The sequence below is a fragment of the Bos indicus genome, chromosome 3 (assembly GCF_029378745.1).
Source record: "Bos indicus isolate NIAB-ARS_2022 breed Sahiwal x Tharparkar chromosome 3, NIAB-ARS_B.indTharparkar_mat_pri_1.0, whole genome shotgun sequence".
NCBI lineage: Eukaryota > Metazoa > Chordata > Mammalia > Artiodactyla > Bovidae > Bos > Bos indicus.
In genome coordinates, this window is record NC_091762.1 from 34,514,124 (window position 1) to 34,541,200 (window position 27,077).

Here is a 27,077-nt window from a genome sequence, read left to right on the forward strand (position 1 = left end):
TTGTGTGGCCTGGATGTGGGCCAGGTCCTGTGGATCCTGAGGCAAAATAAGCAGCAGACCCGTGTGTTGTTGCCACCTGGTGGCCAAAGAGGACAAGACACGTTCCTTTTGCCCTTTAGGTCAGTCTGGGGTTTGGTTAAAGGTTAACGGCTCTTCCAATCCCGCTGCAAATCTGCTTAAGCAACAATGCAGTGTTAAGGAGGCAGCGTCAGCTGGGGAGGAGCCCCCCCCATTCCCCCCAGCAGCTGCCCTTCTCCTTTGCTACCTGCTTACTTCCTTCCCTTTTGGTCAGGCTTTCTGTTTTTTCTCTTTCTGCACTCTACCTCCACCCCAACCCAGCAGCACCACGGAGGGAAGCCAAGGTTTGTTGGCCTCTTACTATGCACTGTGAGCTGTTCAAAGCACTTACATGTGTTAACTCATTTAATTCTCATAAAAGCTCAATTAGGCAGAAGCCATCATCCTCATTTTGCAGGCAGGGAAACAGGCTCAGAGAGATTAAGTCATGCAGTCTGGTTCCAGTGTTTGTGTTCCAAACAGCTCCCCTCTGTGGCCCCCATGTGAACTCCCTATCTGGTTTGTTGAACAGATCGAAAAAACACAAAACTTGGGAACACAAGTGACGTGGCAGAGTGTACAGCCGGCTAGAGTGTGCATAGTTGCTTTATCTCCGATGTGGAGAAAACACAAGACGACCCAGAGGAGTGAAGTCAGAAGGTACCTAGTCACTGAGCACCTTTCAATTCCCACCAGCCTCTTAACTCAACCCTGCCTACCTCCTGAATTCTGCTCCCAGAACAGGACTCAGCTGGAATCCTGCCTGCTCTGTGCAGCCTCTCCAGCCATATAGGTCCCTCCTGTCCTGGTGAAAAGCGTACTTTCCCTGCTATCGGTCACATCTTCCTTGAAAATGCCAGGACATGGGCTCAGTACTGATGAGGCTACTCGGGGGTCGCCCACTGCTGCAAATGTCGGTAGAGGATATCTGAGTCCCCTGACCTGGGCCCTCGCAGGGCCCTGCCTGCTCTTGTTTTCCAGAGACCAGGCCTATCCCTTCTGGCAGGACAGGGACGCACACAGGAGGACACAGTGACGGTGCTCAGCCCGCACAGAACTAGTTTATTCAGTAGTATGGAGAAATGAAAAAACAAAACACAAAATGCTACCATATTTACAGTAACAATCAAACTGTACAATCAGATGGTTAGTGTCAAGTTAGCATCCAGCATCTTTGTATTTTTTTAAGTCAAGTCATCAGTAGTAAAAACCAGTTAAGTTTTTAACCTTTTGCATGAATTGCCGAGGGGAGAGGCCAGGGGGAAGAATCCACGGCAGAAAAACCAGAGACCAGCCTTACAAATGAGAAATAGAAATATTTTCTCTACTCAGAGCCTCTTTTTCTAGCCACCTGCTCCAGAGGAAAGTCGGTGACAAGTCTGGAATACATGTTTAGTGTAAATGGTGACTCCAGTGATTAGCAGCTGGCAAAACCGAGGAGGAAGAGGAGAGGTGGGGAGATGACAGCCTGGAGCAAGGGCAAGGGCCTTAGGCCCCCTTGCCAGGACTGCTGGGTACACACCCAACCTGTGATGGCCATGTCAGACCCCCTGGGACTGGACCCATCCCAACACAACAAGCAAATAAATAAAAAATATATATTAACTCTCTCTTCGCAGGGAGCTGGGTGGTGAGGGGGAGAAAAAGGAACAGGACTTGGTCTTTTGAAGAAGAGAGCCAATTCCAAGAAGGAGATAAAAATAGAACATGTCTCAGAGGCCACAGCAGGTCAGTGGGGTTTGTCTGGTCCCGGAGGAGGGAGAGGGGACACGGGATCCCGGACTCCAGACCTGGGCTGGAGACGGCAGGGGGCGACCCGACTCCTGGCAGTCTTCCTCCTCCCTGTCCCACCCATACGATAGCAAAGAAGCGCAACTTAACAAGTGACTGGCCTTCCCCAGCACGGGGCAGGCAGGGAAATGAAGCACTTTTGGGTCAGCGAACTGAGCAAACACCCGGGCTGCAGCACGCGGCCGGAGTCCAGGAAAAGGAGAGGGGCGGGGTGGCCCGGCCGCCGCCTGGGGGCGCGGGTTCCCCTCAGAATGTGTTCATGCAGCATTTGGGGGTCCGGGGGCTCCGAGTCCTTCTGCCCCCTCTCCGGACAGGGCTTTTGCAGTTCCTGGAGGTGGCAGCACGGGCAGGGTGAGGAACGCCCTCCGTCCTGCCACCCTTGCCGCGCTGAGGCCCGCCCGGTGCAGCCCGCAGGGCACGATGCCCTGGGTGCATGTGGCTTCGTCCTTTCCTTTTGGTGATGGCAGACGGGGGGGCAGGCCCCCCGAGAGTCCCTCTCCTCCCAGAGGCACAGCAGATGGGAAACTGAGGAGAGGCTGGGAGAGCATCCTGGGGGGTCCTAGCCTCTTAGGGGAGGGAAAGGGGAGTCAGTTTCCAGCGTATAAAAAAAATTAATCCCTGAAGTCATGAAGAGTGGAGATCCATTTTTAAATCTTTTTTTTTTTTTTTTTCCTCTTTTCTGAAAAACTTTGTCTTGGAGATGTTGGCCCCAGGGGTCCAAAGTGCAGTGAGGGGGATGATGGGGAAGGGAGTTGGCACTAGATGGCCTGGGGTGGGGTGGGTGCCCCTCCCGGCAAGGCCCAGGCTCCTCAGACGGATGTTTCGTCGCTGCTGCAGGCAGGCAGGCAGGGAGCAGGGGCAGGATAAAGCACAAGACAGGAGTGGGGGCATGAGTGCAGCTGGGGAAGGTAAGGGAGCCTCAGGGTGTAGGAACCACGGCCCAGGGTTAATGCAGGAAGTTAAAGAAGAGAAATCTGGAGAGGCAGGAAAGCAAAGTGACAGACAAGGCAGACAGAGGGTTAGTCAGAGCAGAGGAGACAGGGAGAAGCTTTCCCCAAAGAAGGAAGCAGAAAAGCAACCCCAGCTCCCCGCCCTCCCCCACTCTACCCGACGCCGGGCTGGGTCGACCCCGTGGGGCACCGTGTCTGTGGGCACGTGGCCTGAAGGGCCCCGGACCACAGTCTGCTGCCAACCAGGGCGGCCTGGGGGAGGTCTGGAGGCAGGGCCTCGGCAGGGCTGCACCCTGATCCACCCACCCAGCCACACTCACTCGGAGCCTGACGAGTCCTCATCCACCGTGCCCGCCTTGATGCTCATGGCAATGGGCATGACCCCATTCAGCTGCTCCTGGAGGCTCTGCCGGGGGGGAGGGCGGGGAGGGGGCCCAGCCCGGCTGCCCTCGCTGGCTGAGGAGCCCCGGGAAGACGTGGTGCCTTGCTCGGGGGGTAGCCGGAGGAGGCTGCTCTTCTCACTGATCGTGGGCAGACACTTCTTCTTGAGGATACCTGTGGGCCAGAGGGTGGGCTCCATGAGGGGCAGGTGGAAGGAACACACCCACAGGCTGGTGTGAGGTGGGGGGCTGCTAATGGGGAGCATGCAGCTGTGCATACCCCACTCACCTTTGTGAGGCTGGGCAGAAGGGCCTGGAAGGGGGCCCAGGGACCCCTCCCAAGTCAAGGCATCTCCATTCTCTCGTGGTCGCTCCTCAGAGGCCCCATTGCCACCACCTTCCTTTGCTGTGGTCCCAAAATCTCCAGGCCAGGGAACCTTCCCAGGCCCCAGGCCCCCATCTGGTGGACAGAGGAAGTAGATAAGGCCCAGAGAAGGCAGTCAGGAGAATCACTACCCTAGTCCCACCTCCCAGAAATCCCAGCCCCTGTGTTCTCCCACTGCCCCCAGAGGCCACAGCCCTGCACTGGCCCACCCTTCGGGGTACTGTGCAGGGGCAGTCTCTCGGCCCCAGGCCCCAGCAGGCTGTCCCAGCCCGGTTCTCCAGGGAAGGCTGCCTCCCTCTCCACTTCCTCTTCCTCCTCCTCGCTGTCTGATGAGTGGGTAGATGCATAGGAGCCGCTCTGGTCATCCTCCAGGGACAGGTCACTGTCGGAGTCTGTGTCTGGATCTAACAGGTGGGGGAGAGATCACGGACAGCCCATCCGCCACCACCCACCCTCAGTAAAAGCTGGGTGGCTGGGCCTCCACCCGCCACTGGCCATCAGGAGATTCCATCCTCACCATGCTGCTGGTTTTGACCTTCCAGGAACAGGCCACCGGGGTCCCCCAAGCCTGGGGGCCCTTGGCCAGGGTTCAGTGTGGACTCCTCCCTAAGAAGACAAGACACACTGGAGGCATCAGCCTGGCTCCTCACCTGTGTCTCATTCTCTTGTCTGTCCTGGGTCTTCCCATTCCTGTCCCATGTCCCTCACCACTTCTAGGTTCAAGCTGCCACTGTGTCAGCCACGGTGTGTGCTACCCAACTCCTAGCCACCTCGCCTGGGTCTAGCAGGCCTGGTGCCCTTCCTCTCTCCCCAGCCTGCCACCCCCGACCCCGCCTCCCCGGCCTCACCTCAGCAAGAAGGGGATGTAGCTGGGCTGACTCTTGCCCGAGCGGCTGGCACTGTGCAGGGAGCCGGCTGAGTCTCCGTAGGGCTGGTACAGCCTTCCATCCCCATACGGGCTGGGGCAGTTGTAAGACTAAGTGGGGAACAGATAGGTCAGTACGTTGGGAAGTGGGACGGGGTGGGCCCAGGCTGGGAAGTGGAAGGGCTGAGGGAGCTTGCCCTAAATTCTACCCGCCATGTACCAAGGACTGGAGAGAGAGGCACTACGTCCCTGCTGCCCCCGATTTCAGGGCCTGGTAGTGGTTGTAGCTCTGCTGTAGCTGTGCCAGTTCTATGTATCCCAAATACCCTGGACTTGGCTGTCTAATAGGGGCTTGTTAGCAAAAGATGGCTCTCCTGAGAGCATCCTGGGAGACACAGATTTACCAAGACACACAAGGGACTCTCAGGTGTGGGGCATTCATGACTGATTACCTGTCTTGGCCACTTTCTCCTATGCTCCACTCCCATCTCTCTCAACTCAGCACCCCCCTCCCCCACCCCCAACCATGCCCCTTCTTCCCAGGCCACACATACCATCTCACCACCCCTTCTTCCTTCAGGAAAGGATGTAAGGATGGAGAAAAAGTGGGACAAAAAGGACAGAGAATGGGCTCCTTGGGCCTCCTGCCTCTCCCCTGCCTCATACTCCCCACGACCCCTCCACCTCCCGGATCCCTGGCTCCCTCACCGAGGTCAGGGTAGACTTGGTGGTCAGAGCAGGGTCAGGGCTGGGCCTGCGGCTGCAGGCAAACTTGAGTGCTTTCCGGACCTCCTTGCTAAGCACCACATAGGAGAGGAAGATGAAGGGGCCCTGACAGGCAGAAAGCAGCAACTGTAAGTATTGATTAAGGTACCTCCTAGTCCAGCTCCCCCACACACACAACTCTAGCGGCCTCCCACAGGGCATGGGCCGGGCCAGTACCTGGACACAATTGGAAGCAGCGAAGAGGTAGTGGAAGAGGAGGGTGTCACTGTTGACAGACAGCAGTGCCAGCAGCCACGTGGCGCTCAGCAGCAGCAGGACAGCGAAGGAGGGCCGCAGGCCCGAGCTGGGGGTGGGGGGCTGTGAGTCTGGCTGCGAGGCCTCCCACGCCGGTGCCCGCCCACTGCCAGGTACCCCCAGCCCATACTCACACAGGGCCTTTCTTCTCAAAGCCCTGCCGCTGGGCAGCACAGGAAGCCCGGGCTGCCAGGATGTACAGGAAGACACTCATCTGGCAGGGGAGGAGGGGGTGTGAGGGGGGATAGTCAGGGCACAGACGGCTTCCCTCCCACCCCCGGGAGGCCTCCGCCATTCCTCAAGGGGAGCCTGAGGTCACACTTAGCCTGCTCCGCCCCACCCCCAGGCACTCTCTAGCACTTACCGAGACTGCAAAGGCCACGGGGCCGGTGAAACTCCATATGAGGGTGTCGTAGATGGAGAGCCAGCAGAAGTCGGGGTTCCCATAGCCCTCCGGGTCCAGGCCCACAGCTAGACCTGGGAGGGCGGTGACAGCGGTGAGGAGGGGTGGTCAAGGGACTTGGGAATCAGTCAAGCGGTCAAGTGGGCTCTAAGGGCCAGGTGCAGGGGAGGAAGGGTTCTGTCCACCCTCTGTCCATGCCAGCCTCTCCAGCCTAGGGGACCCTCTCCCTGGGTGGGGCTCCCAGGCACCAAGTTAAACGAGAGGGACGCTTGTGGAGAACTCGGCCCGGGGCGTAGGGATATGCGGCCTCCGGGCCTGGGATGTACGTGGGAGAAGGTAGCATAAAGGTGCACCGAGGCCCTAGGGATGTAGACCTCAAGACCCGGGCTGGGGGCGCGGGGTACCTGTGATGAAGGCGGGCACGCCCCAGCCCAGCATGTAGTAGAATCGCATGGGGCCGGCGTTGACATCGCGCACCTCGGTGAGCGCCCGGTACAGGTGCAAGGCCTCCAGCAGAGCCCAGGCGAAGGCGCAGAGGAACAGGAAGTGCAGCAGGATGGCAATGACCGTGCAGGCAAACTGAGGGCCCAGGCCGTGCCCAGTCAGTGCCCAGGCCACACCAGGCTGTGGGCTCTACTCTCATCAGACTGGAGAGGAGGGCCTGGGTGCTGGACGCTGCTCCAGCGGGCACTCTGGGCCATAGGAAGGTACATCTAGGGTGCGCTGGGGAACCAGGGGGAGCTGGAGCGGCGGAAGCCACGCGCCAGGCCCCAGGCTAGCTCTTTACACGTCATGGCTGCAGAAGCAGGATTGAGGGGAACGCTGGGGAGGACTGACATGGGACCATGAGAGCAGGGGACACTGGGGAAGGTTTCTGGTGAGGAGGAACATCTTACAGGGAGGTCAGCCTGGTTGATTCCCAGGAGGAAGACCAGCTGAGCCAGGCCCAGGGCGGCTGTCAGGTTCCGCCGGATGCCATGCTGGTTGGAGCGCAGGGTGCGCAGGACAGCAAGGAAGAGGAAAGTGAGCAGGAGGGCGGCCAGGGTGACCCCGAGGGCCACATATGTCAGCGTCTTCAGTGGCAGGATCTCCCCATTCTGCAGGGGGGGGTGGCAGAGAGACAGGGGGGTTAGGATGGACAGGGTCTGAGCACCCAGTCCAGAGCCCTGGGCTCCCACTCCCAGCCCTGCGGGCCCAACCTCGCGCCGAGACACGTCCATGAGCACGGCGAAGCTCGTCATGTGGTTGCACTGGCAGCTGACATGGCTCTCGTTGCGGAAGACGACTTCACAGCCTCGGGCTGACCAGCCACCAGTGCCACTGACCCTGTGTGGGGGAGGCAGGGTCAGGAGACAGGAAAGTGGGGTGCACTGGGGTCTGGGGGGCTCTGCTCACAGCCCTGGGGCACAGGGCAGTGCAGGCTCACAGGATGGAGTGGTTCCAGAAGACACAGATGGGTTTGGTGCGCTCCTCAGTCTCCAGCAGCCGGAACTGCACTGTGACTGGCTTGTCCAAAGCACGGGGCAGGAGCTCCTCGTCGTCATGGACGCTGATGCTCACCACAGGTGTGTTGATGACGGGGCGTTTGGGAACTCTGGACAGGCAGGCACACAGTCACCACAGTATTCGCGTGAGTGGCATGCACGCATACTAAGTCGCTTTAGTCATGCCCAACTCTGTACAACGCTATGGACTGCAGCCCGCCAGGCTCCTCTGTCCATTGGATTCTCTAGGCCAGACTACTGGAGTGGGTTGCCATGCCCTCCTCCAGGGGATCTTCTCAACCCAGGGATCGAACCCACATCTCTCATGTCTCCTGCATTAGCAGGTGCGTTCTTTACCACTAGCGCCACTTGGGAAGCCCTGCGTGACTGGAGGACCCTTCTTATCACTCTGAGATGCTGCCAACCCCTGGTCCCTCTCTGTGGCTCAACCACTGACTGGCACCCCCACCCACTCCTTGTCTCCCTGGCCGCTCACCTCAGGCTGCGCTTGTCTGGGTCGTAGTTATGGGGCAGCAGCCCGGCCAGGGTGCGGTAGATGATGACGCTGGCCACAGCCTCACCCTGGCTCAGCTCCGGGTGCCGCCGCTGCCGCCGAGCCAGCTCCTCCGGCTCCTGGGGCTCTCCGGGGCCCGCGGGTCTGACCACAGGGGGCGTTTCTGGGATCGGGACATTGTCTACTCAGCTGGGTCCTTCACAGACACCCCAGCCTGGCCCCCTGACCCACCCCTCGGCCCCCACTGACCTCTGAAGACAGACTCAGGCAGAATGACCGTTGTCTCCAGGTCTGGGGGCCGCTCCCCCCGCAGGGCCTCATAGCGGGGCAGCTTGGCCCCAGCAAAGTTCCCCTTGTCCAAGCGAACGACAGAGATGACTAGGGAGAGGGCACAGGTCAGACCCTAGGTGAGGAGGGCAGGCCCCTGGCACGGCCCTGCACACTCCCTCTCCGGCCCGCCGGCAGCCTCACCAATGTTGGGCGTGACGATGGTGAAGGGGCTCAGGTAGGTGTGCCGCATGTTCTGGGCCAGAGCACTGGCATAGGCCTCATAGTGCTGCAGTAGCCAGGCAGTGCCGCCCTCTGTCTGCTGGATCAGCTCCCAGTGCCGCTTGTTGGCCGCATCCAGGAGGGCACTGCCCACACGCAGCAGATTCTAGGGTGGGCATGGTCACAGTGGGCTGTGCCCACAGCCTCACTCCTCGTCCCTACCAGCCTGTCCTGGACCAGCCCTGGCTCAGCCCCCACCATGCCCTGCCCACGAATCCTTCCTCCTGTCTCTAACAGCTTCCCAGGGCCTGTGCCTATGCCCACACAGATTATTTGATGCGGGTTCCTCCTGTCCTGGGCCTGTGGGGAGGGCCCCTCCTCTGGCGAGCCTGGTCAGACCAGGTCCTCGTACAAACATTATTCTCTGTGGGTACCCTGCTTTGAGAGGGGTCGGAAAGAGGTGCTCTAAATGACCCATGTGCTGCGCCATGCATCACAGGTTCTCATGGAAGCCTCATGCCAGCTGGGAGCTCCCTAAAAGCAGAGAGGGGAGTGCCCCCCACTGTGCCCTGAGGTTACCAGGAGCTGGCTCACTCACCATGACCTCCTCCCACCCCACCTTCCCTGCCCACTCTGAGCCCCACCTCTGTGAAGTGCACATCCTGTGTGGCGGACAGCCCAAAGCCTCGCTGGGCACTCTCGTGGGCCAGCAGCCGCGTGGCCAGCTGGTAGGCCACCTTGACGTCACTACCAAAGTAGCCAGCTGTGTGTTGGGTAGCATTGCGCAGGAGCAGGGCCAGCCGCTGGGAGCGCCCCGAGTCCAGGCCTGACTCGTTTCTCTGAAGCCGCTCAGCCTGGGACCAAGACAGGCAGGGGGGTCAGCACAGGGAGGGGACAGTGAGGTTCTCAGAGGGCAGAACTGGAACTCCAGAGTAAAAGGACTCGGGAAGGGGAGAGACAGCCTCTGGGCAGGGGCCCCCGGAGGCAGGAGCTGGAGTTGTCGGAGTCCCCTTTCTCAAAACTGGGGAGGCGGGCAACTCATCCTGGGTGAAGACGGGGTGAGGGGCAAGGAGAAGCAGAGGAGACGGTTCACTTACAAATCCCTTCAGCTCTGAGAAGGTTACTGATGTGCAGTTGAAGAGGTTTGGGGGAAGCCACCCTCTGTGCTCGTCACAGTGGCGCACAGCAGTCCCTGGGGGAAGGCAGCCAGGAGCGCAGGCCTCAGGGAGAGACCTCGCTGAGTTCTGCAGGGGGCCAGCCTCCATGGACCGGAGACAGGGGACTAGCAGACAAGGGCCCTGCTGTCCGGCACCCCAGTGTGTGTGGAACACCAGAGCCAAAACCTCTGCGAGATCAACCCACAGGAGGGCTACAGGAATGGTCTCCCTGAGCCTCGGACTCGGCTGCCCTACTCCGGCCACCACCTTGAACTTTCTGCCACACACTCTCTGTTTCTGATCTCTGTTCATGGTCAGTCCAAGGGCCAGCACCAGCCTGCATCCTGCAGCTCCCCTGGGACAGCACCCCGTGTTCCCTGCTCCCCAGGCCATCTCTCTAGTGGCATAACTCCAGTACGAGGTGGTGAGTTGAGGATAGCAACCTGTGTGACTCATCTTTGAACCTCTAGTACCCAGCCCCGTGCCAGGCACACTACAGGTTTTCAGCACTTTTGTTACAAGTCCAAAATGTAGACACCTTTCATCTAGGCAAACTTGGGAGCAGGGGAGCATTGAGCCACGGAAGCATGGGACATGGAATCCCCCAGACCTGGAGGCCAGAGGTTGGGGGGTCTGCAGCCAGGGGCTCCCCACTCTCACTCTACTGATAAAGGCCAAGTCCTCTGTTTCATGTTCTGGGCCTCCAGCACCTACCGAAGGAGCCTTTGGGACAGGGGGCAGCAGCAGGCAGACCAAAGCGGGTACGGGGCCACCAGATCCCAGCCTCGATGGCCCTCGGGCAGCTGTCGTAATTCACTGCAAGGAAATGCACCATCACTCAGGAGCAGTTGTCCCCCTACAGCGATGGCCGGGCTCCCCAGCCTTCCCAAGGCAGCCTCAGGTCTGCAACCCATCCCAGCTCCTGGCCTCCCTGGGACACTGGGGCCTGGCACACAGCAGGGAGGGCCACCCACCCATCTCGAGAGCCCTACCTTCACAGCCGTTGGTGGTGACCTCAGCAAAAGGGTTGTCACAGCGATCACACTGGCGCCCAATGACACCTGGCTTGCATGGACACTGGCCCTCCTCAGGGTCACAGACTCGGGACAGAGAGCCCGTGGGGTAGCAGTCACAAAGGAGGCAGGCGGGGCTGCCAGGGGGCCGGTAGTGGTTCTCCTGAGAGGGAGAAGGGACACGGGGTCGCTGGCTCAAGCTGTCTTCCCTGGGTGCTCACGGATCCTCTCACTTTGGCCCCTCTGGAGAGAGGTTCCCTGACCCCCAAGAATGGTACATTCAAAGTATTTATTAACTGGTCGTGATTCAGAATTGAACCCACCAGTGAGACACCAATCAATTAGAATGGGCTGCAAACAACCAGTACAGCTGGCCTGGACACACAAGGACAAATAACCACTGGCCCGCCCCAGCGGATCAAAGGCACATAGCCCTCAGCGCTCTGTGGGGAGGCTTCTTCCACCGCCCACCCCCCAAGGGCCCAGGAAGTACAGGACAGCGGCCGAGGCAGTCGACGTGCAGCCTTGGCTCGGGGCAGTCACCTTGCAGTGGCACTCGCCGCTTGTCTTGTTGCAGTCTGGATCAAAGCCTTTGCTGACATCGCAGTTGCATGGGCCGCATGTGGGGTGTCCCCACCAGCCTCGGGGACAAGGTTGGTCAATCCTGCGGAGAAGGGACCAGGGAGGAATGAGCTCCTTCAGCCATCCTGTAGCCACGAGTGGCCCTTCTGACCCCAGCCGTGGCCCAGCCAGGCTCCCAGGGCTCTGAGGGACACAGCGGACATTGGCAGTGGCCCCAGCTGCCTGCACGGATCCATATTACCTGGTCTCACAGTATGGCCCAAGGTAACTGGGAGGACACTCGCAGGTATAGCCATGGGGAGCACTGGGCTTTCGGGTACACATGGACTGATGCTCGCATGGGTTCAGGTCACACACGTTAGTGCAGTTGTCACCATAGTAACCTGGGACCAACCAGAAAGACGAGAGAGACTCAATCCCCACCTTCCCCTGGCATTTTCTTCAAACCTGCCTTCATTCACCTCCTTCTATTCTGAGCAGCTATACCAGCTGGCTGTAGCTCTGCAGTGCAGAACGAGAGGCTCAGAGGGGTGAGGTGACTAGCCCCAGGTCACATGGCAAAGCCAGAGTGACCCACCCCCACCCCACACCTGCTGACCTGTCCCATTCCCCTGGGCCCCTGGCCTACCTGGATCACAGCTGCAGGAATAGCTGTCCCAGTCATCACTGCAGTAGCTGTTGGCAGGACATGGGTTCGAGTCACAGGGGTCTGGCAGGCTGCAACCTGGCTCCACGTTGATGCTCTCCCCACGGCTGGGATCCAGACTGCTGACGCCCTCAGGCGTCTCGCTGACCCGAACACCCTGGGAGGGAGAGGGCAGTGGTGTTGGCCCTGTGTGGAATGGGCTTCTCAGTGTTGGCAGTGAGAAGGCAGAGCAGGAGGCTTACCTGCAAACAGCCCCGGAAGCCTCGGGCCACACCACTGGCCGGCCCTGGAACACCCCCGACGGTAACGTTGCTCAGGTGTAGCCCGTGCAGCCGGGGGCCCAGATTGCCCTCTGCCCGCTGCTGCCCGTAGTCAAAGGACAGGATGGCATGGCCAGGGCCTCCACTGGCTCCCAGCGCCAGCTGTGCATGGTGCCAGTCGCCATCATTGGCCCGGCCTGGCTCCAACTGGAGAGATGAGGCCTGGAGCCCCGTGCCCTCCACGCTCAGCACCACGCGGCCCTCCCGAAGCTGGCACCAGAAGAAAAGAGGGTCAGCAGACTGCCTCGATCAGCTCATCTTCCCGCCCACCGTCCTACCTGAGCCACCAAACCCATCCTGCTGCCCAGCTGAGGCCAGGGAGGAAAAGGCATTATTTCCTGTGGGCCCGAGAGATGGCAGCAGTGATCTACCAAAGGAACCCAGCTGCCTTTTCTCTCCTGGGAAAGACCCCGCCCAGCCAGCTCTGACCCATAACCCGTGCCCATGGGCCCGCCGGCCTCACCCCTCCCTGCATCACCTGCAGAGTGATGGTGCTGCGCCCCCTGGTGACAGCCTGGAGCAGGACGCCGTCGGCCTGGCGTGTGCGGAACATGAGACTGAGGTGCCAGGGCTGGGAGATGGGCAGTGAGAGGCCATGCCAGGCCAGCAGGCTGCTGCCCAGGAAGCGCTGCGGGTTGGCCATCTCTGGGCAGGCAGATAGAGGCAGACTCTGAGGGGCGGAGTGGCCGAGTGCCCCAGGGGGCATGATGTTCAGTGGGGGTAGCTCCATGGGAGGCAGGGTACTGCCCCTCCTAGTGCCCAGGCTCCCCAGCTGCCCCGCCCTCCAGAGCATCTACCTGCTCCAGGTCCACCCCACTCTGTGCCCAGGCCTGCCTCTGACTGGGCCCTTTGTCTCCCGTGCTAACCCTTTCTGGGCGCTGCCCAGACACGCTTTTCCACCCACAGCCAAGCTCAGCCGGGCCCTGCCCAGGGCCTGGCCTGACCGTGCTGGGGTTCCCAGAGCTGCTGATAGCTCCCAGGCCCCAACCTCTGACAGCTGCCCCCATACCTACCCTGGGCACAACTCTTGCCCCCAAAGCCCAGAGGGCACTCGCAGCTGAATGCGTCCCACTGGTTCACACAGGTGCCCCCGTTGTGGCAACTGTTGCTGTCACACACGTTCTTCTTGGCAGGGCACCCTAGAATGAAGAGAAGGGTGCTCAGGCAGAGGCTCCTGACAGAAAACCTGTGGCAGTGGCTACAGGGGCTCTGAGCCCCCCACTTCCAGGGGCCCCCACACCAGGCACCTCCCACCGCTCTGCATTCAGCCTGACCCCGCCTCCCATACCAGGCATGGTGCCGTTGTTGGCAATGAAGTCGGCCATGTCAACGTGGCGGCTGTCCACCTGCAGGTTCCTTATGCAGCCCACGAACTGCCGGGTGCGGACAGGGAAGCTCTCGGGCAGGTCAGGCACCCCACCCAGCAGCAGGGGCCCTGTCAGGTCCAGAGACCTGGCAGGCGGGGTGGGGGGTGGAGAAATGGCCGAGAAGTAAGGGTGAATGGGGCGCTTCCAGTTCCTTCTCCTAGGGGCCCTACCGAGCAGCCAGGGGAAGGGGAGCCCCACCCTGGAGCTGCTCTATCAGACTGCTGCCCAAGGCTAGCTCGAATCCCCCAGACTTGCCGGTTGCGCCCCCACCCAGCCCCCACGCAGAGGGCTGGGCAGGGGCAAAGGGTGGCCAGGTAAGAGAAAGGAATTGGTTACCATTTCAGGGCTCCCAAAGTCCCCCCTTACAACCCTCCCTCCCTGTGTGGCCCCACACCTCGCTGCACCCCCAGCCCTCTCCCCTCCTTACTTCTTGCTGCCACCCTGAGTGCCCTGGGCAGCGCAGGAGTAGTTGCCCAGCATAGCTCCAAAGCGCAGGGCTACCCCTGTATCACAGCCATCCACGGTCACCACAGCCACCTTCTGCTCGGATGGGCCCTGCGGGAGCCCCGTCTGACCCAAGAGTGGCTGTGGACAGGGAAGGGCAGAGAGGGGAAAGAGTGGGCCAGGGCCATTCATGGGCCAGCAGGCAGGAAAACACCAGCACATACACACTCCCTTTGTGTACTGCTACACACGCATACACGTGTGGTATACACACGTACACATGCACACGGATGTGTGCTCACATGACCATTTACCTTCCTTAATGTCCACTTGTGTTTGTACCTAGCGGAACAGGAAGTGTCTGTACCACCTAGCAGGATGGGAATGCCTGGCGAGGCAGCAAGTTCCACCCCTCCCTTCCTCCCCGTTCAGCCAGACAGATCATGACCAGCCCCCAGCAAGGCAGTGCCACCCAGGTCTGGGAGAGCATCTGAGCCCAGGACAGGGCCCTCTCCCCCGGGACCCCTCCCACACCCACCTTATTGTAGTACTTCAGCTGCACCGTGTGCCACTGGCCGTCACTGACCCCTCCGGGCACGAACGGGGACACGGTGGTGGTCGACTCCCCTGAGGAAAGGACCCAGGTGAGCTGAGACACCAGCTGAGGGCTGGGAATGGGGACAGGCCACTTGCGGTTGGGCTGTGCCCAGGTTTGGCTGGGAGAGTGTGCGACTCAGGGTCAAGGGTGGAGAGGCACAGGGACTCGGGGAGATGGGCGAGGACACAGGGTCGCGGGATCACCTGCAGAGAAGGTGAGCTGGACCTGCTCCTGGATCACCTCGAGGGCCACGAAGTCATGCTTCTCATTGAAGCGCCCGTTGTACAGCAGCAGCCCGTCTCGCTCCTTGGTGGCAAACCTGAGTGGGAGTGGGGGAGGGGGCAGGGAATGGGGCACCCACCTGGATACCAGCACCCCAGCCACCTAACTAGCCCTGGTCCTACTCAGAAATCTCCCGAGGGCTGACTCCTGGGCAGAGGCTGTGGGCCATATGGCTAGAGCGTGGAAGATGAGCACAAACCAGGACTGGCGGCACGACCCTGGCATCCTGGCTCCCACCCTTGAGGGTGGGTTGGGAGGAGTGTAGGTGGCCCTGGTGGGTGAGGGGCCTGCCAGCCAAGGGTACAAGGCAACTCCAAGTACAGGCCTGGCTCTGTCAACACCTCCCTCCCCACCTGCCACACAGCATCACCACCTGACGTCCCACCTCGTCCACAGAACAGGAGGCCCCCCAGGCTGTCCCTGGCCCCTATTCCAAGTGCCCAGGCACTCACGAGAGGGCCAGGGTGAAGTGGAAGCGCTGGCGCAGGCCCCGGAAGGTGATGAAGGAGCGGGCAGGGAAGCTGCGTGTGGTCACCTGGCAGAAGGGCTTCTCGAAGTCTCCGGATGGGCAGTCGCACTTGAAGCCGCCCACCAGCAGGTTGACACAGGTGCCCCCGTTCTTGCAGACGCCTGGGGTGCAGCGGCCTGAGCGGGCACTCACTTCGCAGTGCTCACCTGGACAAGAAGTCAGGCAGGTGAGCACCAGGTGCCTGGGGGACTGGGACTCCTTCGCTCGCAGTGATCCCTCTGTGATCTCCCATGACTCCTATGACACTCTGAATCCCTCCAGCATCCCCACCTCCTCTCATGTGCTCATCCCTCTGAGCTCTGTGAAACCCTGGCTCCTTTGATGCCCTGCTTGGCGCACTGGGCATCCTCACCACAGTCCCATGTATTGCTGTCCCGCAAGTTCCCAGAGGCTCCCAGTCCCTCCCATGCCCTTGTTTGGGCCTTAAGAGCACAGGCCTGTGAGGTCCCTGATCACAAGGTCTGAGTCCTAGTGCCCTTTGGTGTGAGGGCTACCCAGCAAGCATGGGGGTGTTCTGGCCCCATGAGGGGGCATGCCTGTGGATGAGAGGGCCTGCAGGACAGCACAAGGGCTGGTGCCTACCCCCACCCCACACTGGTGCTTTTGTCTCTCACAGGCACCAAGATCAGCTTCCCTCCCTGGGGATGAGACCAGGCTTCCATTTGGATTTGTTGGAGTTATGGGATGGTGTGGGTGGGAAGCTGGGGACTCTCCAGAAACGGGGCAAGGAACTCCCACCCTGAGCCCTGGTGTTCAGACTGAGGACCTCTGTGCACTTGAGAGATGCTGAGACAGTAGGGAACTGAGCCCTGGGAGCTGAAACGGAGGAGCTGAAAATTCCAACATCAGATGGAAAAATCCACCCTTTTCTCTCCCTCCCCATTCCCAGATTCTAGAGATAGGTTCTCAGCTCCAGTGCCTAGTGACTGGCTCTAGTTTCCATGGAAACTGTTGTTCGCCTACTCTAAGCACCCCCTACCCCATCCTCTTGGACAAAGACTTCCCTCCCCTCCCCCCAGCCCACCCCTCTGCTCCCCCCTACCCACAGCAGCAGCTGAGGAGTCAAGTCTGGCAAGTTCTGGGCAGGAAGATGCAGCAGGGGAGGCAGCAAGGCTGGCCTACCACGGCTGGCGAAGCGTGTGGGCATGGCTCTGGGGGAGAGGGAGCAAGGCCTACGGCCCCCGGGAAGGAAAGGCATGGAGAGCAGGGGATGTCCTGACGGAAAGCAGAAGGCTGCAGGGAAGGGTCTGGAGCCGAAGCAGAGGCAGCGAGATCCCAGGGAGAGTCTGGGGACAGGATATGTAAAGACCCCTGGAGATAGGCCAACAGGCCTCTTGGTCAGGCCCTGCTTTACACACCTGGGCAAGGGTGGAGCTCCAGGTCACACAGGTGCGATGATCTGAAAGTTCCCATCCCCACACCTGAACCCCACCAGTCTCCCCAGCTCTTCTGCGCCTCCCCTCAACACCTGAGGAGAAAAGCACCCGCTGCGGCTCTGAAAGGCAACTCACTCATCAGTTGGGAGAGTGCATGTACTAGGCCCAGCCTCATGTCAAATCCAGGTGAGACCTGGGGCAAGTCACCTGATCTCACTCAGTATTTCCTTAAATCACAGCCAGCACTTCCCACAGGCCAGCTCTTACCCGTATTAAATTCAGTACGGGTAAGAGCTGTATTAAATTAAATTCAACCTTGTCAAGGGAGTAGATTCATCACCCATTTAAAAATTCTACCCCATAGAGCGGTTAAGTAACTTGCCCAAGGTCACCCAGCTGCTCTTGTCAAAGCTGGGATACAAATGCAAGCAGACTGGCCCCAGGGCCAGCGCTGACCTCAGTTACACCATCTGGGGGTGGGCGCGGGTTGGGGACAGAGAAACAAGGCTCCCCTCTTCCTTTCTCAAAGGTGATTGTGAAAGAGGAAGGGGGACTTGTGAATGGCCAGTGTACCCTGTACATTCCCTCAGGAGAAGAAGGAGGTTACCGGGTTCTTAGCTTGATTGTGCTGGCCCTGCGGCCTTAATCCCGACCAGGGCCGCCCCCAGGCCTTCCCCTCCCTCCCTCCGCGAGGGCTCACCGGTGTAGCCATCACGGCAGAGACAGGTGTAGCCGCCCTCGCGGCTGCGGCAGTGTCCGTGGGGGCCGCAGGGCCGTGAGTAGCAGAGGTCCACCTCGGTCTCGCAGTAGTCGCCGGTGAAGCCAGGCGGGCAGCGGCAGCGCAGTCCCCCGACCGGGTGGATGGGCCGGAAGAGCACGGAGGAGGAGGCGATGAAGGGCGCGGAGGAGTCAAAGCGGAGCACGGACACGCAGCGCATGTAGTTCTCGCAGGGCTCACGCAGGCAGATATTGTCGTCGAAGGGCAGTACGCGCTGTGCGGAGATGGCCGTGAGCAGGCTGCGGTTGAGATACAGGCGCTCCTGCAGGTCCTCGGAGGGCAGGAAGGGTGGCCCGCCCCCGGGCCCCGGCGGCTGGCCCACCGACAGGCTCACGTTGAGGATGTGGCTGCCTGGGGCATCGGTGTCCCGCTGCACGTTGAAGATCACCACGTGGTCTGGGGGTGTGGCCAGCGTGGCGGCCACAGCCTGGATGAAAAGACCCAGTAGGGGCGACAGGAAGCGCTCGGGCGACATGTCTTCCAGGCGCAACGTGATGCTGTGCGTGAGCATCTCGTCGGTGATGATGGTGACGCGTAGGGAGCACTGAGCGGTCACGCTGTGCACGCCGTCTGTGGGGAGGCCAGACGGTCAGCACCCAGGGAGGGCAGGGGTCCCAAGCCATAGATCTGGCTCCGGGTAGGAGCACCCGGAGGAGGGCATGAGTGTGGGCGGGAACCCTGCTCGCACACTCCTGCACTGCCCAGTTGCCAGGAAAGGCTCTCCTTTTCTAACTGGCATAAAGGAGCCCTTAGGACGATGTATGCCTCACCTGAGGGAGAGTCACTCCAGGAGGGCTCAGCCCCCAGCAGCACTCAGGGGGATTGATTTCCAGAAGTTCTCTTTGCATACTTTCCAGAACCCTCTGTTGCAAAGCATGTGTGTGTGTTAATTACTGGGTCCTGTCAACTCTTTGCAACCCCACAGACTGTAGCCCACTAGGCACCCCTGTCCGTGGGATTTCCTAGGCAAGAATACTGGAGTGGGTTGCCATTGTCTTCTCCAGGGGATCTTCCCCACCCAGGGATTGAACCCAGGTCTACTGCATTGCAGGTGGATTCTTGGTGGTCTGAGCCACCAGGGAAGCCTGTTGGAAAGCACGGACACATCTTTTAATGTTTGTGTATCTTTCCCTGCCCCAAGCCACGGACGGGTCTGCTCCCTTATATCAATACCAGACCAGGTGCTTCCCTGCACGAGGATCTTATTTTGCCTTTTTCTTACCTCCCTAGAGGGCCCAGAGCACCATGCTACTGCTAAGTCGCTTCAGTCATGTCCGACTCTGTGTGAACCCATAGACAGCAGCCCACCAGGCTCCCCTGTCCCTGGGATTCTCCAGGCAAGAACACTGGAGTGGGTTGCCATTTCCTTCTCCAATGCATGAAAGTGAAAAGTGAAAGTGAAGTCGCTCAGTCGTGTCTGACTCTTAGTGACCCCATGGACTGCAGCCATGTACTGGAGTGGGGTGCCATTGCCTTTTCCGTAGAGCACCATGAGACCCACAAATATAATCCTCCTGCCACCTCAGCCTCTATGTTGCTGCTGCTGCTAAGTCGCTTCAGTTGTGTCCGACTCTGTGCGACTCCATAGATGGCAGCCCACCAGGCTCCCCCGTCCCTGGGATTCTCTAGGCAAGAACACTGGAGTGGGTTGCCATTTCCTTCTCCAATGCATGAAAGTGAAAAGTGAAAGTGAAGTCCCTCAGTCATGTCTGACTCTTAGCGACCCCGTGGACTGAAGCCTACCAGGCTCTTCCATCCATGAGATTTTCCAGGCAAGAGTACTGGAGTGGGGTGCCATTGCCTTCTCATCTCAACACTATTACAACCCTGACCCTGGCTGTGTTCCCCCTCCCTCATTGCAGTAGAGAATGGAGGGTGAACTGGGTCAGTGGGCCACCCAGTCCCCCTCCTACTAAGCCTGGTGGCTGCTTGGGCGCAGGCCCGCTATCCCCATAGCAACGCCCCACACAAAGCATTCTTCCCGCCCAACTCTCTGAGTTGCTGAGGGTAGCCCGGGGGGCCCTACCCCAGGAAATCTAGCTGAGCCACCTTACCAGTGGCAGCACCACCCACTGCCCTGATGTTGTGGGGTTCTGGGGGCCAGAGATGGAAAAGCCTGGGTAGCTCTCCACCCTGAGCCCCAGACAGAGCCCCACTGAGCTGACATCTCCTTTGGGCCTAGACTTCCAGCTACTCATCACCCACTTGGCTCATGGCATTAAATCCAGTGCCTGCCACACCCCCGGGCCACACACTCACTTATAAACAGCTAAGTACTAACACTCTGGTGTCTCACCCCACCCACACACACTAAGCCCAGAAATACTGGGCACACCTGAATGCACAAATACGTGGCAATGGATTTTCTTCATCTCAAAATGAAAGCTGGAGGCCAAGCGGTGAGGGAAATGGCTTGGTTGGGCTATAAGCGATATTGTTTATTTACTACAACGTTCTATGCATAGTAAGTGTTCAGTCGGATGTTCATGAGAATCTATTTGATCTCCATAATGAAGAAATGGTCTTTAAAACACAGCAGGGAGGCCCAAGTAGTTATTTAAAAGGACATCCTAGCAGGAATGGGGCAGGAGTTAGTGTTTCTCAGGTGGGACAGAGGTAGGAAAGGGCTTCCATGGTGGCTCAGTTGGTATAGAATCTACCTGTAATGTACAAAATGAGGGTTTGATCCCTGGGTTGGGAAGATCCTTTGGAGAAGAGCATGTCAACCCACTCCAGGATTCTTGCCTGGAGAATCCCATGGACAGAGGAGCCTGGCAGGCTACAGTCCATAGCGTCGAAAAGATTTGGGCATGATTAGCAACCAAGCATGCACGCGCACACTCACGGGTGTAGGAAAGGGATCTGGGAATAGATTCTTCGGCTTCTGTGTCATAGCACCTTGAGGTGGCTGACTGCGCCGGCAGCTAGGAAGGCTGAAGCCAGACACACATATGAGCCGTGTCCTCGGCCCCCTGCCCACCTGCCCTCCAGCCTCACTGCTTGAGAATGTGCCGCCCGCTTGCTCTCACCAGCAAGCCTGTTGTCATCACTCACCTCTGCTCCTCCTTTTCTTGACTGCTGCTGAACAAGCTGTTCCTTCCTACCTGGACTATCCAGCCACCAGCCCACACTCCCCCTAGTTTCCTAGCCCACCCTAAACTCACCTTTTCCAGGGAGCCTGCCCAGATTTATGACTTCAGGCTCGACTTTCCTCCCTCTTTCAGAGCCCCCTGCACTTAGTTCTGGAGCCAGCCCAGGGCCCTCGTGTACCTGGTGCCCAGTGATTCCTTGGTGTGAGAGTCCCTCTGGGCAGGAAGGAGCCCAGAGTCCACACAGAGTCCTCCTAACTGGCCAGGGAGGGGCGGGGCAGGCAAGAGAAACCTCTCCACCATCAGCCCTGGGAACGCGCGCCCCTCCCCATGTTGCCCCTCCGCCAGCCCAGGCCCCGCCTGCACCCCTCACCCAGTGTGTCTGTTGCTTCCCATCTGGCCCACCATCTGTGGCCGCCTGCCCCCTCTGCTATTGTCCCCATCCCAGCAGTCAATGGACCGCTCTCTCCTTCCTCTTTGTTCCTTTCTTCTGCCTTGACCTGGGTCACCCTTCAGGTGCAAAGGCAACAGTAGGAACCGGGGTGGGGGGTGCATAGCCTGAGCCATCCTCCTGGGCAGAAGACGGTGGGGATGGGCCCTGACCCCAGGAAACACCATCTGTGACAAGAACCTCGCCTGCCACACCTGAAAAAGTGTCAAGTCCCAGACTGGGGCAGAATTAGACGCCAAACCTCCCTTCCCCTGGCAGATGCACTAGTGGAGTTGTAGGCCATGGACGGGCACTCCTGTGTGTCCAAGCAGAGTTCAGGAGAGGCAGAGTTAGGAGAATTCGGGCCTCAGGAGAGCCACCCGGCCCACGCTGGGGCAGCTGAAGTCCCAGGGAACAAGAGAGGGGGAAATCGGAGAGGCAAAAACACAGAGACCAAAACAAGGGAAGACAAAGGCCCAGGAAAAGAGCCAGCAGCGGAGAAACTGGGAAAGGAGGAGAGTCACACAGGAGATGGGGAGAGGACCACGGAGGAGACAGTGCGGAAAGGCCCCCAAGGGCAGACGCGGGAAAGAAAGAAGAGACAAAGAGCAAGAGAGGGAAACAAAGGGCAGCAAGAGCTGATCCCCCTCGCCCCAGCCCCCTGGACTTTGGGGTTGCCGTGGTGACTGCCTCCAAGGGTCAGGGCCGAGGGGAAAGGGTGGGGCTGGGCTGGAGGGCTGGCTGAGGCCTCCCCCTCTATTCTAGGGGAACCAAGGTCTGGGGGTCTGCATGGGTAGGAGTGCAAAGGCTGGGTGGGGCCTCCTCTGCCCACGTCCCTCGGTCACCTAGGGTGGACTGGGGCAGGCAGGAGGGAGAGGCCCTTCCCTTCCGGCCCTCCCCACTGCTTCCCAGCACAGAGAAGGACACGAGATAGCAGAGCTCCAGCCCCCACCTCCTCCCACTAAGGAGGAACTGAAGCTTCCAGAGGCATTGAGCCTGTCCATGACCTCTAAAAGCTCACGTGCCCTGGCTCCAGTGGCCACCTGAGGATTGGGGAGGGGAGTTATCTGTCCCAAAAGGACTATGAATGGGGAGGGGTCTAAAGCCACGCCCTGTGTCTTGCACACCTCACTCCTCTTCTGGCCCGGACTCCTTGGGGTAGAAGTGAGGCTCGCCAGGCGGCTCTTTCTCCCCTCTCTGTGTCTGAGTGAGGGTGCCCTGACCCACCCCTCCCCAGGCACAGCTAACAGTCAGTCCTCACAAGGGCCCCAGCTGTTCCCAGGCTCAGGGAAGGGGCTCCCTCCTTGCTGCCACTGTTGTCCACTCCCTGCTCCCGACAGAAGAGACAGAATGTTGCCCACCGCCCAGCCCCGACTCTCCTCCCCCAGCCCTTCTGTCCAGGAGTCTGCAGGCTGAGCGCTTGGCCAAGCAGCTGGAATGCCCGGCCTGGGTCCCGGCCAGGCTCCCACGCCCCAGGATTCTGTTCTCCTGCCACTGGATCCGGGGGCTCTGCCCTCAGAGGCCACTAGCGCCCTGGCTCACCATGGTCCCCACAGCCCATCCCCTGAGCCCAGGCTCTCACGGGCCGTGGGAAGGCCTGGCGTCTAAGAAGAGCCAGGCCGCGGGGAGGCAGGGGGCCCAGGAGCACCATGGCCTGCCCCTGGCTCTGCTGCAGCCCCTCCCCCAAGCTGGACCCCGAACCACCACCTCTGACAGTGGGGTCTGTTTGGACAGAGACAATGAGCTCCAGCCTCACTTCCTGTGGGAGCTCTGAAGGGGAAAGCCAGGCCAGGCTCTTTCTGCCTGGAGGGAAAAGAATGTCCTAGACAAAGTCCCCCTCAGCTGGTCTGTGGCTCAGCCGGGAGCCAGAAGGGGCCCAACCGCAGGGTCCTGACCCTGTGGGGGCAACCCTGTGCCCCCACAGTCTCGGCTCTGTCCGAGGCTGTGTGAGATCACAGGGACGTGCCGGCGGGCGGGCGGCAGGCGGGCGTGAAGGGGTGGCTCGCTGCTCTGGGCCACAGTCCCCTCCATCCTGCCCCAGCTCTCTTGGACCCCAGAGCCTTTTTCCATAATTCTCAGCAGCCACAGAGAAGACAGCCTCATGACACTTCCCCGACCACGTCACAGGCTGGTAGGCAGGGGGCAGCCGACCAAAGCAGCCCGGCCCAGCCTGGGGTGGCAGGCAGGGCCCACACAGCTGCCAGGATTCCTCAGGTTCTGTCCCCAGCTGCTTTGCATCCCCCAAATGCTGGGCCAGTCCCAGGTAGAGAGATGGGTCAGCAGCTCCTCCTCAGAAGGCCGCCCAGGCCCTCCCCCGAGGGCCAACTCCACCCCAGTGTCGCCTGGGCCCTTCCTTACCTGACACCAGCACGCTCATGACAGCCTCCAGAGGTCGGTTGTTGTCCAGCGCCCGACTCAGCCTCAGCTCGCCCGTGGACGCGTTGAGGAGGACCAGGCTGAGTTCATTCCCCCGCTCAAAGCTGTAAGTCAGGCTGTCTGAGATGTCAGGGTCGTGGGCAGGCACCCGGCCAATGGCACCCCCTGGGAAGCTACTTGATCGATTGGTGACATAGTTGTTGAAAAGGATCTCGAAGTTGCCCAGCACTGGTGGGTTGTCGTTGCGGTCAAGCAGGCGGACGTGCACTGTAGCTCGGCTCACCAGTGGAGCAGACGTGGCCTGGATGACCAGGACATATTCAGGCCGGTCCTCGTAGTCCAAGTCCACCAGAGCGGTCAACTCTCCGGAGAAGATGTCCAGTTGGAAGACCTCAGGGATGTTGCCCTCCACGATCTGGTACATGATCTGAGCATTGGTGCCTTCGTCAGGGTCAGTGGCTGTGACCCGGGCCACTGCCAGCCCAATGGGACTGTTCTCTTCCACAAACACATCAAACTCATCCTGCTCAAAAACAGGTGGGTTATCATTTACATCCAACACTGTGACTGTCACGTCCATGGGCGTGCGGGCTGGAGGCATCCCCTTGTCCACTGCATATGCCCGCAAGACGTACTGGGCCACATTCTCACGGTCCAGCCTCCGCAGTGTTCGCACAATGCCTGATGTGGACTCTATGATAAAGTCCCCGTCTCCATCATCGCCCCCTTGGAAGGTGTAGAAGACCCTGCCGTTAAGGCCAGAGTCACGATCAGTGGCTGAGATCTGCAGAACACTGGTGAAGGGGGGCACGTCCTCGTAGACACTGCCCTGGTAGGAGTCCCGCAGAAACTGAGGGGCATTGTCATTCACGTCATTCACCAGGATCTCCAGGTAGGTGGTGTCGGACTTCTGGGGAATGCCATTGTCCCGGGCAGTGATGGCCAGCGTGTAGGACACCTGGTCCTCATAATCCAGCTCAGCCTGGGTGGTGACAGCCCCTGTGTCCGCATCGATGCGGAACTGGGGGATGCTGTCCTCCATAAAGTAGGTGATGCGGGCATTCTCACCCGTGTCCTCATCTGTGGCACTGATGAGCACCACTGTGGTGCCTGCTGGCCGGTCCTCATTAATATTCACCGTGTAGTGGGAGCTCTGAAAGACAGGGCGGTGGGTATTGGCATCGGTGACATTCACCACCACTTGTGCCGTGTCCTGCCTCGTGCCATCGGAGGCAGTAACAGCCAGCACATACTGCCGCTCAAGTTTGTAGTCCAATGGCAGGGCGAGGGACACCAGCCCCCCACCACTCTGGCTGGTGATGGAGAAGCGGTTTCGGGTGTTGCCGCTGGTGATCTGGTAGGTGATGACGCTGTGGGCATCTCGGTCCACGGCCGACACCGTCACCACGCTGGTGCCCACAGCTGCATCCTCATTGAGCCGTACTGTGTACTCTGGTTGGGTGAAGGTTGGGTTGTTGTCGTTGACATCCAGGATGGTCACACTGACACTGGCCGAGGCAGTGAGTGCTGGGGTGCCATGGTCACGGGCTTCTACTCCAAAGCTGTAGAAATCAACCTCTTCCCGGTCCAGCTCAGCTGCCACAGAGATCCAGCCTGTGCCATTGTTGATGGTGAAGGGAAAGTCGTGTCCAACCCCTGCAAGGCGGTATTCTAGGCGGGCATTGTCACCCGCATCAGCATCAATGGCCTGGACATGGAGGACCAGGTAGCCTAAGGGGACACTCTCCAGAACAGTAGCCTGGAAGGGGGTGCTGACGAAGATGGGAGCATTGTCATTGATATCCAAGACCTGCACTGTCACCAAGCCGGAGACGTTGGAGAGAGGGGGGCGGCCACCGTCCTGTGCCCGAACCCGTAGGGTGTATTCCTTGGTCGTCTCATAGTCAAGAGGGCTCACCACGTCCAGAGCCCCAGTCTGGGCATCTAAGTAAAACTGTCCCCGAGCGTTGCCACTCATGATGCTGTAGTGCACCAGAGCATTGCTGCCCTTGTCTCTATCTGAGGCTGTGACCCGGAGGACCGGAGCTCCTGGGGCCACATCCTCCCGCACCTGGACCACGTAGCGCTTCTCACTAAACTGGGGGGCATTGTCATTATCATCTTCCACCGACAGGAAAATGGCAGCTGTGGCAGTGCGTGGACCAGGGTCCCGACCCTGGTCACTTGCTTCCACAGTCAACTGGTAGGATTCCACCTCTTCCCGATCCACGGGGCCTCGGGTTCGGATGACCCCAGAGCGAGGGTCAATCTCAAAGACTTCAGAGGGGCTGCCCCCAGACTCCTCCAGCAGGCGGTATAGAATATTGGCATTGGGAGGGGCGTCACCATCTGTGGCTCTGACGGTAAGCACCTCATAGCCGACTTCCAGGTTTTCCCGGAGGCTCTCCTTATACTCTTGCTGCTCAAACACAGGGTCGTGATCATTGGTGTCAGTCACCAAGATGGTGAGCGTGGCCAGGGCACTGCGTCGGGGCATGCCATGGTCCTGCGCCGTGACCCTGAAGACGTGCGTGCTCTTGGTCTCACGATCCAGCTCCTCGGCTGTGGTGACCGCACCAGTGATCGGGTCCAGGGAGAAGAAGTGGTTGGAGCGGCTATCGAAGAGGGCATCCATAGTGTACTCCAGTCGACCTGCCTCACCCTCATCTGGGTCAATGGCCCGCAGAGATGCCACAGGAGTACCTGCTGGCTGGTTCTCGGGCACTGTGGCCTGGTAGCTGGGGGGCTGAAACTGGGGGGCGGTATTCACGTTCCTCTTCCGACGTCCACCCATGGACTCTTCTGCTAAGCTGTCCCCTGCCCTAAAACCTGGGGCCTGCACCAGCTTACAGGACTGGCATCTCAGCCGTGGGGCCTTTAAGCACAGGTGCTCATGGGGCAGGGTGAGCTTGCCCTGTGGGGAAAGGTGGCCTCCTATGCCCAGAAGACGACAGCTCCAGGGGCAGCCTTCGGGCGCTGGTGGCAGGGGGATGTGGGCCCCGGATTCTGGACACCAGACCCTCAGACCATCATGGTGAGGCACCAGGTGGCCAGTCAGTTCCGTCCCCGCATCCCTGCAGCGGCTGGTGTAGAGCCAGAGGTTCGAGGATGAAGCTGGACAGAGCCAGCCCACGGGAGCGCAGGCCCCCGAGGAGCCGCGTCCGCCAGGCCCCAGGGAGCGACAGGGCCCCACTTGGTCTCCCAATAGTGGCGGCAGCAGCAGCAGTAGCAGCAGCGGCGGCAGCGGTGTCGGAAGTGGGGCACGGGCCGCCGGGCTCCGCATCTCTCCCCCTTCCCGGCCGGCCGGGTCAACGGCGGCCGCCGCTCCTCCTCCCGCTCTTGCGGACCCCGCCGCGCCTCATGCCCGGGCCGGGGCGCCTATCCCCGGGGGCTACTTTTGCGCCCCGTGGGGCCTGCTCCTTGATGCCTCACCGGAGCCCGGCGCTGCCCGCTCCCACGCGCCGGCTCCCACCGATCCCCAAGCCGGGCCCACGCTGGGTCACCCAGACCACCACGGGCTGGCGCCGCGCTTCCACTAGCACACCCGGCTCTCGCCACCTGTGCCCGCGGCGCCCGCGGGGCCCGCGCGCCCTTGGCCCTGCCGCCCCGAGATCCTCTGAGTGCTTCTCGCCCCCGCGGGATAGCCCACCTGCTCCCCCAGAGCTGCGCACCCGGACCCCGGCCCGGCCCCGGGCGCCTCCGACGGCCCCCCGCCGGCCGCTCGTGCTCCGCGTCCCCGCCGCCGCTGCTGC

At 60.4% G+C, this 27,077-nt stretch overlaps 1 protein-coding gene across 3 annotated transcripts; it reads right to left on the reverse strand.

Annotated features, from left to right (window-relative positions):
- Positions 1-1,090: 1,090 nt before the first annotated feature.
- Positions 1,091-27,077, reverse strand: CELSR2 (cadherin EGF LAG seven-pass G-type receptor 2). Of its 3 annotated transcripts, none has more exons than XM_019956934.2 (34): positions 23,308-27,077; positions 17,353-18,000; positions 15,200-15,422; positions 14,669-14,784; positions 14,406-14,494; positions 13,851-14,008; positions 13,345-13,508; positions 13,070-13,195; positions 12,535-12,701; positions 11,979-12,266; positions 11,719-11,893; positions 11,332-11,473; positions 11,052-11,172; positions 10,488-10,671; positions 10,210-10,311; positions 9,436-9,530; positions 8,983-9,192; positions 8,321-8,504; positions 8,099-8,227; positions 7,832-8,012; positions 7,278-7,445; positions 7,051-7,177; positions 6,748-6,948; positions 6,256-6,430; positions 5,813-5,925; positions 5,583-5,662; positions 5,371-5,497; positions 5,137-5,259; positions 4,412-4,539; positions 4,081-4,169; positions 3,773-3,967; positions 3,468-3,638; positions 3,119-3,353; positions 1,091-2,414 (listed from the first exon to the last, which is right to left on the reverse strand). In XM_019956934.2, exons 1-34 carry the CDS (start codon positions 26,606-26,608, stop codon positions 2,408-2,410), a joined length of 8,742 nt encoding a protein of 2,913 aa, XP_019812493.2. In that variant the 5' UTR covers positions 26,609-27,077; the 3' UTR covers positions 1,091-2,407. The 3 variants fall into 3 exon arrangements, with proteins under 3 accessions (XP_019812493.2, XP_070642070.1, XP_070642069.1); XM_070785969.1 differs by having other exon boundaries at positions 1,091-2,679; XM_070785968.1 differs by having other exon boundaries at positions 1,091-2,822.

What these genes read in the sequence shown, in the direction of transcription:
- CELSR2 (XM_070785968.1), bottom strand. Translation starts at nt 26,608, where the DNA reads ATGCGGAGCCCGGCGGCCCGTGCCCCACTTCCGACACCGCTGCCGCCG. An exon ending in ACTCAGGGTGGCAGCAAGAA is followed by an intron (nt 13,509 to 13,850) that starts GTAAGGAGGGGA and finishes CCCGCCTGCCAG; the next exon opens with GTCTCTGGACCTGACAGGGC. An exon ending in CACCACCAACGGCTGTGAAG is followed by an intron (nt 10,312 to 10,487) that starts GTAGGGCTCTCG and finishes ATTTCCTTGCAG; the next exon opens with TGAATTACGACAGCTGCCCG.